This window comes from Protopterus annectens, chromosome 1.part2, assembly GCF_019279795.1.
Source record: "Protopterus annectens isolate FY-2018-M chromosome 1.part2, PAN1.0, whole genome shotgun sequence".
Lineage (NCBI taxonomy): Eukaryota > Metazoa > Chordata > Ceratodontiformes > Protopteridae > Protopterus > Protopterus annectens.
The window spans coordinates 396,058,476-396,071,646 of NC_056727.1; the positions used below are offsets into that span (position 1 = coordinate 396,058,476).

General features: G+C 38.4%; 1 protein-coding gene across 1 annotated transcript in view; it reads left to right on the plus strand.

Moving 5' to 3' along the window:
• The window catches only part of PLCB4 (phospholipase C beta 4), a 1,792,792-nt gene that overhangs the window by 782,566 nt on the left and 997,055 nt on the right, over positions 1–13,171 (plus strand). The window contains exon 15 of the mRNA XM_044056592.1: positions 4,967–5,051. Coding sequence (XP_043912527.1) covers positions 4,967–5,051 — 85 coding nt within the window. The remainder of the gene's footprint in view (positions 1–4,966; positions 5,052–13,171) is intronic.

Sequence of the window (13,171 nt, forward strand, 5' to 3'; positions counted from 1 at the left end):
TATATATATATATATATATATATATATATATATATACACACATATACATATATATATATATATACATATATATATATACATACACACACACATATATATATATATATATATATATATATATATATATATATATATATATATACATACACACATATATATATATATATATAAATTCAGACTTCTTTTAGGACTAGTAATTAATACTGAGCTAGTAGAAAGGAAATAAAAACTCAGACACTGAATAGATGATTAAGCTTTCGCTCTTATTCAGGTGGAAGAGCTTCATCAGAATAACCTATATACAACAATACTTGCATTATATGTTATTAGAGTCACATGTAAACAAAAAACCAATGAACTACTTATAACTTATTAGTACAGTAACCAGTAGTACAACCAGACAATATTTAAACTGTGCCAATCATCTAAACACAATAACCATGAACATACATATGAATGACAGGGGCATGAATATTAAATACACTCCCTTGTGTTAGCTAATCATTGAACAAATGTACAGTGTACACACTAAATATGCATGTAGGAGACATGAATATTCATATAACTGTACAAGTGGTGACTAACAAGTGTGCCAAAGGTCATGGATGGATGCAAACATATTTTCTAGAAAGAAAGCAACTGTCAAAATAGAACAACTGTCAAAATAGAATTAAATCTTCCATTTTAAAGCGCATTTAATACTAACACTTTCATTAAGACCAGGGTATGTTTCAGAATTAAGCAGTAATTGCCATTTAAGTTCTCTTAGTTCTAAATATAATTCCCAATCTCCAAAAAAACAGTTAACTTGTTCTAATACTATGAAGTAAAATTTACTAAAAGAAGTACAAAAAATGCTATGTTTAGCAAGGGCATTATTTAAGTTCTTTGCCCTGATGGCTCCTAGATGCTCCTTAATTCTATCTGAAAGTTTTCTTGTAGTTTTACCTACATAAAATGCTTTACAAGATGCACAAATACCTGCATATACTACTGCTGAGATCTCTAATGACAGACACACTAAATATTTACCAATTTTACTACATGGTTTTATACCTAATACTTCTAAACCTAGTAACATTAACAGAACCCTTAGTTTTCCATTACCCATCTCTAGGGACATGTCACAAATTAGAAATGTCATCACGAATAACTGGGATTTATTAACTGAATCACAATTTATGTCAGCTGCTATTGGCACTGCACCTGCCTTTTCATTTAAAAGAACCAAAACCATAAGAATGAGTTTAGAAAACAGAGATTTACCTTTTCTTATTAATTCTGCTTCTACCTCCAACTCTCAAAATGGGATGCATTCATGTAATAAATGTGTGGTATGCCCTAACATTTTCACAGGATCTCAATACACATTCACACATTGTAATTATACTATTAAGTTTTCAAAATATTTCTTCTGCCATTCTACAGCAGTGTGTGCATGTGTGTGCCTTCTGTGGAAGGTTGGGCACTGGGCTGGCAACTCAACACCGTAAAACTCCACTGCCAGTCATGAGCAGACAGGTGATCCGCCATGGCGACCCCTAACTGGGAAAATCCGGAAGAAGAAGAAGAAGTTAGACAGCAATGTATAAATACTGTGTCCTGATTCCATGTTACAAAAACTAGAATGGTTTTAGGTTACAACAAGAAGGTATAAAGATTTACTTAGTATAGTAGCTACATTTGAAATTCAGAGCGAGATGACTATCTATAGTTCTGCTGGAAAGTGGTGTTAGTGCTTTGTCACTTCTGGCTCTTCATTTAAAAGCTTATTGAATCTTTTGATCTTTGTCATTTAATGGGACCAGTAGCAGGGATGTATTTATTTTTCACTTAATGGGACCAGTAGCAGGAATGCATTTGTTTCTCTTTTTAAGTCCATCGTATCAGGTCATTTAGCAATCTGGAACCCACATATTCTAGTATGTCAGTATTGAAACCTGGTCCTCATTCTAACTATGTTTAAAATTATCAACTTTATTTTTTATAACAGGTTTCTAGAGCAATAGATTAAAAATAATAATAGTTCTACTGAGAATCACTTAATGAGCATTCTATAAATGGTAACTATAAAATAATAATGATATCCCCGGCTGCATTTTCTGGGTCATTATTAGTTAAAACAACTCATGAATGTTAACTAAGTGGTTATCAACAGGAAAACAGTCATTATTCCATATATAATCATTTATGTTAATCAACTGTGTATGTTACTGACACTTGTTTTCACAAGATCTGCTTACCAAAGAAAATTAAAGTTTATAATACATGCTATACCTAAACTTTCACTGACTACTCTGATAAGGCATCATTTATCAACTATTTGAAAACTAGTTTAAGTATTCCCAGGTTAATCTTTCTTTCACCTTTCTGAAGTAATGTAGCTTACACTATTATGTGTTACTCAGGTGTATCAGACTCTAATAATTAGCTTCTCAGGATGTAGTATACTTTGCTGAAGCCTGTATTTCTGCCCCATTAAAATCGAGTGCAGATAAGAATATGTAGAGAGATTAAATGCCCTCTTACTTAGACCTACTTGTATTTCCAAATGTCACTTTAAGGGCTGGACTGTGTGCAGTCTGCATGTCCTCCCCATGGTCGAGTGATGTTTAAAGACATGCAGGTAGGTGCGTGCATGAATGGGTGTGCCTTTGAAGGTTGGGCGTTGGGCTGGCAACTCAGCACCGTAAAAATCCACTGCCAATCATTAGCGGACTGGAGTTCCGCTGTGGCAACCCCTAACCGGAAAAAGCCGAAAGACATTACTTTTACTTTAAGGATTGGATTCCAACAGTAGTTGAGCATGGTGTAGCATATTATGCTCAATAAATCCAAGAAGAGTGCCCAGGTCCGCTTGTAGGTATACCACACAGTTTTATTTCACAGAATAAAACGAATCACTTAATAAAGTGAATCATTAGCAGCAATATCTCGAACAAATAGCAGCAAAATCTCAAACAAAATAGCAGCAATATCTCAAACTAAATAAACGCTCTTAGATGCACTTTGAAAACTGCGTTTTCGTCAACAAAGACTTCATCAGACAACATGAAAACCTTATACACACGTTTAAATACTTGAATAAAGTAATTAAAAACTACTTGATTGGTTAAATTTCATTTCAAACACACCTATCATTTCGATACCTCATTAAATTCATTAATATTAATGACTATATCATAAAGTGCTTCATGCTTTTGTTAAAAACTCTTATGTTAAAAACCAGACTTTATCATAAAAACTGTTCCAAAATAAATACTTGTTACAAATTATTATATATGTATAATGGGTTTTTTTAAAACAGTCTTTTTAAAACAGTCTTTTTAAATTGTCTTTTTAACTTTTTAACTTTTTGTGATATAAGATATAAGTTATGATATATTTACATATATAAGAATTTGTAACAAGTATTTATTTTGGAACAGTTTTTATGACAAAGTTTGGTTTTTAATATAGGAGTTTTTAACAAAAGCATGTAGCACTTTATGATATAGTCATTAATATTAATGAATTATATGAGGTATTGAAATGATAGGTGTGTTTGAAATGAAATTTAACCAATCAAGTAGCTTTTAATTACTTTATTCAAGTATTTAAACGTGTGTATAAGGTTTTTATGTTGTCTGATGAAGTCTTTGTTGACGAAAACGCAGTTTTCAAAGTGCATCTAAGAGCGTTTATTTAGTTTGAGATATTGCTGCTATTTTGTTTGAGATATTGCTGCTATTTGTTCGAGATATTGCTGCTAATGATTCACTTTATTAAGTGATTCGTTTTATTCTGTGAAATAAAACTGTGTGGTATACCTACAAGCGGACCTGGGCACTTTTCTTGGATTTATTTGTCTGTTTTCGGGTGCCTACACCTTGTTTTTGGTTCATATTATGCTCAATAGTTACTCCATGACTTACTCCAAAACCTAGGGCTCCACCAGTGCCTATTCAGCATACAGGTGGAGATGTGGAGTATGGCTTTTTGGCTGGGTGGGTAAGTTTATAATACACTAGGCACTGATAGACGTATTAGCATTGCCTGCTATGGGATTAAATAGCATCATAGGCATTGCATGGTACTGAATTAAATGACCACTAGGGGGGGGGCAGAGTAGAAAAATCACTTTAGAGTACCGAGAGTGAGATAACTGAGGTTTACCAGTATGCAACTCCAGAGTGTTTAGAATCCACCACTAAATTATGTAGTCTTCACATATCTGTATCCTGTTTCATTGGCGCACACTTGTACCACCTAATTAGCAAACCTTTTTTCAAATAAGCATTTATGTAAATGCAGAGGGGATGTGATATATTTGTTTTATGTAATTATGTTATGCAAGGTAGTGATGTTCCAGATTTAGCAAAGGGCTGATGGTAAACCACAAAGATCTGAAGATTAAAAGCTTTTCAGAAATGCTCCTCCCCACAAAAAAGTATGTCCTAACAAATGTTTGCTCTCAGAGCACTGGCATGTTCCATCGCTCTGCATTTTGTCTGTTCTCTTATACCAAAAGAGAAATACTCTCTACCCAGCAACCACAATTTACAGTGTTTAGTATATCATCAGACTGAGAATATTTAGTCAGAGTAAGGCAAAATGTCATTGGCCAGCAATTTTCTACTGATTTATGTATTGAGTACGATTCCGGATCTTACTGCTTTTTGTGAAATTTCAGAAGTTTATTTTTCAGAAAGTAACACTTTTGACTTTCTTTTTGTTAGGTTCATAACATAAATGATTATTCATTTAGAAAATTGTTACAGATGCTTCCAAAGTGCACATCTTCAATACAGTGTTGTACTAAATGCAAATTGCTCTAAATACAAGAACTTGCAGCACTCGTATAATTTGAGATATCACAGTGGAATAGGATTTCTTGCATTTAATCTTAGTTAGCTGTGTTACTTTCCTTAACAATGTGTAACAGAATCCTCACTAACATCTGTTCTCTTTTTTCTCTTTTCTTCAGCAAACCTCAGCAGTTCAAAATGGCAAAATATTGTGAAGAAATATTTGGAGACTTGCTACTGAAACAGCCATTAGAAACACATGCAGTATGTATCTTTACATCCTCCTTGTATTATTTTAAATAATTTGAAAACCTTTTCAAGGAAAAACCAAAGAAATCTGGATATTCAGCTCACAAACTTTAAATTCTTTATATTTCTGTAATTATTAGTGATACTTCCAGAAGACCAGTTCATGAGGTAAACATTAAATTCTGGTTAACCATCCTTTCTTAACTATTTTAATGACCATTTTACAACAAAGACACTTATGCATACTCGCGCATAAAAGATTAATGATATAATAAGTCTAGAACAACACTGGAATGATTAATGATCAAAATGTTAACACAACAGTTTCTACAAGATTTCCTGTCACATACGTTCTCAGCAGTCCCATGTGCAATCTAGAAAGTAGCACAATTAATAAAAGAAAACTGCACGACTTTTCTGCAATATATCAACCTGGCTGTAAATATCAGTGTTTGCCTAATGCATAGAAAAGCATAATACATGTATTTAATATTATTTTTTTGTGTTAAAAATAGTAAGATAAGGTTATCTAGCTCCTCGTGCAGAGAGTGGTATTGTGAAATGAAGAGCTTTGATAATAAATAATTCTGGGATAGAAAAACAAATGCTTCAAGGATAGCAGGATTTCAAGAGCTGAATTCAGAGACTTCAGCAAACAATAATGGCCAACAGGGTGTGTGCTAATGTGTAATGTGTGTTATGAGGCCCTTCACCCCTGGAAGGGCATTAATTACACATTAGCACACACTCTGGAGGACATTATTGTGCTTAGAGAAAGGGCTGTCTGTAAAAATGTTGTGTTTTACTTACTTATTTATTTTTTTAAGTACTATATTACTTTTTATATATTTTTGATGTAAAATAGTTCCTCAACCCAATGTTTCAAACCTGCTGTAGTATATGTTGATGTTGGAGGAATCATTTTTGCATCCAAAATATGACACTTAAAAATATCCAGGCATTTACTTTATTTTTTGGTCCCTTACTCCTAAAACGTTTGGTTTGTTGCCAGACATTGGAGATTGAAGTTACTAAATAATGGCATACATTTCAGTTTCAGACTTATTTTCTTCTGAAAATTCATACTAACACAAATCCTTTTAATGAAGCAAGTTTGTAATTTTATAAGAGCAGTAATTAAAATCTGTTCCTATTTTTGAGCCTTTGTTCCCTCTTTATTTTAGGCTTTATCCAGATTTCTTCAGCTGAAAGGTCCAGAGGTATGCAAACATCTTTACTGTCACTCTCACTCAGTTTCTCACGCACACCTCTGTTTCAGAAAATGTATGCTAACACAAGTCCTAATAATCAAGTACAATTTGTTCCTATTTTGAGCCTTTGTCCCCCGTTTATTTTAGGTTTATCCAGATATTTTGAGCTAAGAGTCAATACAGCATACCTTTCAACTGTCCAGATTTTTGGCTCATATGTTTGGTCCCATCCTCATAAAACTTGTAGTTTTCTGGTAAATCACTGGGGATTGAAGTCATTAAATAATGACAGACATTTGAGTTTCAGACTTCATATCCTTCAGATAATACATGGTAATGGAAACCCTGTTGTTCTAGCAACTTCCTAAGTTTATAAGAGCAATATTTAAATTCTGCCCTTATTTCTGGTCATTTGCCCCTCGTTATTTGTGGTTCTGTCCAGATTTCTTGTGCCGAGAGGTATGGTCAAGACGTACACAAACCTCTTAACTGATGCTGTTGCTGCCAGGGATCATTCTCACTCTTCACTCTCACACACACACACACACACACACACACACACACACACACACACACACACAGACACCCACACTCTGTTCTGCTTCCATGCATGTATTCATTAACATACGCAGACAGAAACATAAACACACATACATACACACACATATGCTTTTTTTGTTTTCATTTATTTTACACAAGCTACACAGCAGAAGAGCTGCTTAGCGAGCGTAAGATAATGACTCGATCAATCTCTCACTCTCATACACGCACCCACTCTCACACACAGGCATAAACACATGCACATTTTTTTTTAATTTTTTTATTTTTATTATTTTACACTCGCTAAACAGCAAAAGCACTGCTTAGTGAGTGTAAAATAATGACGGATGTTAATTTTTTTTCAGTCCGAGCTCCATGAAGCAGTGGACTCATTTTTCAGTGCGCTTGACTTGTACATTAATACCCTGCTGGAGAATGTCATTGTACAATCAGGGTGCTGATGTGCAGTTTGCCCATTTTCTAAAGTGGCATATATACCTCCAAATGAAGAATAGTTAGTAGATGGAGTAGGTTGACATTGAGTAAAGAAGACACTATTCATTTACACTATTCATTTAGACAAGACTTTGGCCAGTATGCAGATGCCCCATTATGAACTATGCAGCCCATACTTGAATAAACATAGGATGGTCAAACATTTCCATTCAGACTGACTCTCATTAAATCTTCATGGAATGACACAAGCAGCTGAGCTAATTGTTGATGTTAATCAACTTTTGTTTATGTTGGGCATTATAATGTTTGAAGTAGGATGCTACGCAAAACTAGCTTTACACTAATTCATGAAGTATAATCTGAGAGCTCAATCATGTCTCTCTTCATATAATCAAGGGATGTATTTCTCAACTTAACATGAACTGTAACCAAATGTATCTAGGATGAAGAGACATGAGAGTTCTAGACACTTGCTATATCTGGATTCCTAAGAGGCAATTCACTATCATCCTATCTATGCTGGGCCTCCTGAATGGAGTATCAGGTTGTCTTACTTTGAAGTCATCTGTATATAAGATGTTTACTCCTGCTTTTGCATTAAGGTTCAGCTGGGCTAGTATGATGAGCACATTAATCTGTGTGGTGCAACAAGTAGCACTGGAGATTAAGCCTGAAGGGCTGCATTATACTGCTTCATAGGTTCATAGGTTCATAGGTTCATACTAAGCTATCTGCCCTAGGGCATTTATAAGCCTAGCCAGAGTGTGTGTGGCTTTCGCCACCCCTTGGGATGAGAATACTACGTCCATTTAGGGTTTATTTTACTGTGCCTCTGTCTAGTAGTGACACAGAGATGACCCCCGGGGTAAACCTACGATCTCCCATCCACTCGTCAAGATTTCTCTTGAAGAGAGTTAGTGAGGGGCTCTGCTTGACATGGACTGGGATTCTGTTCCAGAGTGTAGGGAGCCTCTGGGTTATGAATCTGTCCCTCCAGCACGTCCTATTTATTTCTGTGTTGAGGTTCAAATCTCTTGCTCTCATGGCTCTGATGGATTTGGATTTTCTGAGGTGGAGCATGTCCATTAATTCCGGATTGGACATGGCCTTGTACGTCAGGCATAGATCACCTCTGAGTAGGCGGTATGCGACTGAATAGAGCTGGAGTTTCTTCAGCCGGGCAGCATATGACATATGTTTGAGACCCTTTATCCTCTTGGTGAGGAACTTTTGGGGTCTTTCTAACTGCTGCAGGTGTCGGGTAAGATACATCCCAAATGGGGCATTGTACTCAATCATGGGCCTGATAAGAGAAGAGTACAGGGGCACAATGACCTCTCTTGATCTAGATGTGAATCCCTTTATGATAAGGTGGGCAATATAGAAGGTCTTCCTAACCACCTTGTCAATGTGAGTGTCAAATGAGAGGTTACTGTCGACTTGGGTCCCTAGGTCCCTGATTACCTCTTCCGTACTTAATGGATTACCACCTATGTGGTAATTTGTGGGTACCTTGTTTTTCCCAAAGGGTATGACTATGCATTTTTTGGCGTTCAGTTTAAGGCCATGGCTCTGGCACCAATTATCCATTTCTATGAGGCCTTTCTGAAGGATGCTTGTGTCCGCTGGAGTATCAATTATGGCGCCCAGTTTGCAGTCATCTGCGAACTTTGTCAGCCACAATCCTCCTATGTTTGCTTGCACCTCGGAAAAATAAATGTCGAACAAGAGGGGTCCCAGGACTGAACCCTGTGGGACACCACTTGTGACTGGCTTAGAGTCTGACATGGCTCCAGCAATTCTGACCTTGTGGGTTCTGTCCTTGAGCCAGTTTGCAACCCATCTTGCGACATATGGGTTTACATTTAAGCTGGTGAGTTTGTCAATGATGCCCGAGTGGGGTATTGTGTTGAAGGCTTTTGCAAGGTCAAGGTAGGCTGTGTGAACTGCCTTACCCTCATCAATGGCCTTAGTGACTGTTTCAAAAAAGTTGACTAGGTTCAAAAGGCAGGATCTGCCTTTGACAAAGCCGAATTGGGTAGGATCCAATGTCTGTAGGTCCCCAATGTCTTTGTTTATGAGTTCCATAATGATCCTTTCCATAGCTTTGCAGACCAGGCTCATCAAGCTTATGGGGCGGTAATTTCCAGGGTCCATAGAAGCACCTCCTTTGTGGAGTGGGACCACTGTTGCTGTACGCCACTCTTTAGGTACGTATCCTGTAGTAAGGCTAAGATTAAACAGCAGCCTTATGTGCGGGTTTAGTTCCTCTTGGAGTTCATGTAGCACGCAGCCCGGGACACCGTCCGGTCCCATTGATGCTGTGTTTTTAGCTTTGGAGAGGGTGGCTCTCACCTGTGCATCTGAGATGTTAGGGAGGCTACACTCTGCTGGGATAGATATTTCTCCTTTTGGGGGGGAGGGGGCGGAGAAATTTGCACTGAACCTGTCTGCCAGAATGTTGGCAATATCTGTGGGTTCAGTGTATTTTGTGTCATTTTGGACCAACTCTGAGCACATCTGGGAGTTTCCACCCAGGTTTCTAACATAGCTAAAAAAGGCCTTGTGATTGTCTTTTGTGTCTTTTGCGATTTTTCTCTCAAAGTTGGCCTTGGATGATTTTATGAGTGATCGAAGTTTTTTGCTAGTACTGATCAGAGATGCCTTCCCTTTTGGGGATTTTGCTCTGTCATGTAGTAGCTTCCTCCTCCTGTTGTAAAGTTTGTTAATGGCTGGGGTCCACCAGGCAGGATGCCTGCCTTTGTGGGAATGGGTCTAGGTTTTATTAGGGATGGCATGATCCATGCATTCTTGAAGGTGTCCGTAGAAGGCATTTATAAAGGATTCAGCAGTGTGGGTTGTGGTTTCCACTGGCCCAGGGGCCTTGAAAGATACCACTTCAGTCTTAAGAAGTGTGAAGTCGGCTTTTGAGAAATTCTTCACTGTGGTCTTCTGTGCAGGGGGTGGGGGTGGGATGTAGATTTCCAGTGAGATTAATTTATGGTCTGATCTCACCAATGAGGGGTATACTTCCGGTGTGGAGCATTTTGTCCCCATGTTTGTGATGATTAGGTCTAGTATATTATCTCCTCTTGTGGGAGTGGTGACTAGTTGTTCCATCGCATTTGAGTTTATGAATTCTAGGAACCTTTGGGCTAGGGTGTTGGGGCTTGAGTAATGTTCCCAGTCTATGTTTGGGTAGTTGAAGTCTCCCAATATGATGGTATTTGGAGAGACATTCATACTCTCAAGTGTCTTCAGGAAGGCTGAGTGGGGTTCCTGAGTTTGAGAGGGTGGTCTGTAGCATGCTACAAACTGTAGGGCAGTTTTGCCAATGGTTAGTTGCACCTGGATGGTCTCCGATGCTTCGTGCATTGCCACTAACCTGGAGGTGTGGGTATCTTTGATGAATATGGATACTCCCCCTCCTTTTGTGGTTCAGTCCAAGTTTTGGGGACGGAAAGCATGATATGAGGTATAACCTGGTAGTGCTGGGGTGCTCTCAGGAGCCTTGAACCAGGTTTCAGTCACTGCACAGACATCGATGTTCTCCATACTGAGGAGGGCTTCGAGAGCATGTATCTTGAGGTTTAGACTTCTGGCATTGAGCAGCATTACCCTTAGTTTTTTTTCATTTGTGTTTTCTAGGGTGGTGGGTTTGTCTTTTGAGCCTTGCCTAAAAAAGGCACTATGGGGGTGGCAAGAGCCTTGGCCAATATCCGGAAGGCCAGGGGTGACAGGTGTAAGCCGTCCCTTGCGAAGCAACGTGGCTTGTCAAGCATGTCATCCCAAGCGGACAGATATTGGATCCCCTTAGAATGACACCAGTAATTAAGCCAATTGTTAAAGCTGATCATTTTGTCTCTGTACTGTGGCATCATTCTTGGTGAGGGTAAGATGCTGCTCAGGGTCAGGGTCATACCGGCCTGGGCTACATAATCAGAGAGCTCCTCTATGTCTCTTTTCATGTAGTCCAGGGAGGTACGTCTCAGGTCATTCACACCGGCAAGGACAATGACTGAGTCATATTTGTACTTGCTTTGGAGTGACCTGAGTGCTTGTGTTATGTGCCGGATTCTAGCGCCCGACAGGCAGCTTACTGTAACCTTTTCCTTGTTCAGTCTGGTGAGCGGGATGTCAGTGTGTCTGACTATGGAGTCACCTATTACAAGTGTATCTGGCATGCTGTTTAGCCTTAAGGGCTGTGACTGTTTAGCACACTGACTTTGTGAACTATGTGTTGCATGTGCTATGTCTTGAGGTAGTGGTCGCTTGGGTGTCTGCTTTGGAGGCCTCTGTTGTTTTGGTAGATTTTTAATTAGAGCCTCCGAGTATGTTTTTGTGTGTTTATGTGTTTGGTTTGCAGTTGTGATAGGTCTATGTGAGACTGTTGGTCTAAGAGCTGGGATTACACTTCAGACGCCTTTGAGATTTGGGGATATACTTCTTAAGTATCTCAACATAAGTGGGCTTCCTCTTCAGTAAAAGAAGTGCAGGTGCGAAGTGGGTTTGGGTTCACACAACCTCTTGGGAGCTGTGTGTAAGTTTGGATCAGAGGCTAGCCTCCAGTTTATGTAGATGTTTGGAACTCTGACATATAGACTGTCATGAACATAGAATGAAATGGTTGTCAGTGAACACTAACCATTAGAGCAGTATCCTAGGCTGCATAGTGCTAATAAGCTGGCAGTACAGGGTGAGGAAGTGGACTATGAGCTCATAACCTCAGAATAAAATGAGCTGATCATTTCAGGTGTGTATTAGTCTTACCAATGAAGTCTAACTTGATGGAATTTTAATTAAGTTTGGTTAGCTTTGCACCAGGCAGAAGGGTATTTAGTGTTTGGTGTAAGATGTTGTCTGGCTAGCTTAATCCCTAGTAGATGGGATTGAAGAATACAGCAAGCATTGTCACTTGTGCTTTGTACTCTATCCCTCATATTAGCAAGACCCTACATATGACAATGAAGGGGAGGGGTCCAAGACACTGCTTTGAATGGTGACACATTCCTTTGCCTAGCTGGGTGGTAAACAAAGCAGCCATGCGCAGGACTTAAGCATTGGTTCCACAACCATGTAGCACAAGTTTATGATTGGAGGAACTGTGTGGGGTGGTGGGGATAAAGGGGGGGGGAGCTATACTCTCCATTTGTTTTCAAGGAATTGTTTTTATGGAGTTCTCTATCTCCACCACTACATGATATGCAGCATTCTGAAAATGAACCAAATGATTACAGAGATGTACAAGTCACAGTAATTTGACATAAGCAAAACAAAGATGCCAAAACACACACTCACTACCAACTTGCAATTTGCTTGGGGACTGGAATTTCATCCAGGACACTACCCACTTCCTTTGTCTCAGAAAGGAACTTTGACAATAGTTTACCTACCTCTTAAAAGGAAACTTAAGAGACACAGAGAAAAAACATCAAATCATTTTATTGCTAGCAGTAGGAGACTCCGCCAGGTTTTGTCCCTTTAAAAAGTAAATCCATAAAAGCATTCACTAGTAAACCGAGCACTGCAGCAGCGAATACTTGCTGAGGTAGTAGTTAACTTTTTAAATAAATTAAAATAAATAGATAAATAAATGCCACCAGCAGCTTTTATCAAGTAATTAAAAATAATTACTTCCATGTTGGTCAAGGGATTGATGGTTTTGTCAAGTCTTGTGGTGACTAAACCCAGCAGGAGACCTGTAATACAGCACTATGAGTCTATGAAGTCCAATTGTATGAAGGTCAGAGGTGCACAGGTCACAGGAGTTTAATGCAAACAAAACAAAGAAGCCAAAACAACCAGTCAGTAACCAGCTGTAATTCACCTGGGGATCAGGATTTCACACAGGACACTTATGAGTTCCTTTCTCAAACAAAGCCACTCTAGAAGCAGTTTACCTCCTGAAAGAAATACAGAAAGAAAAAG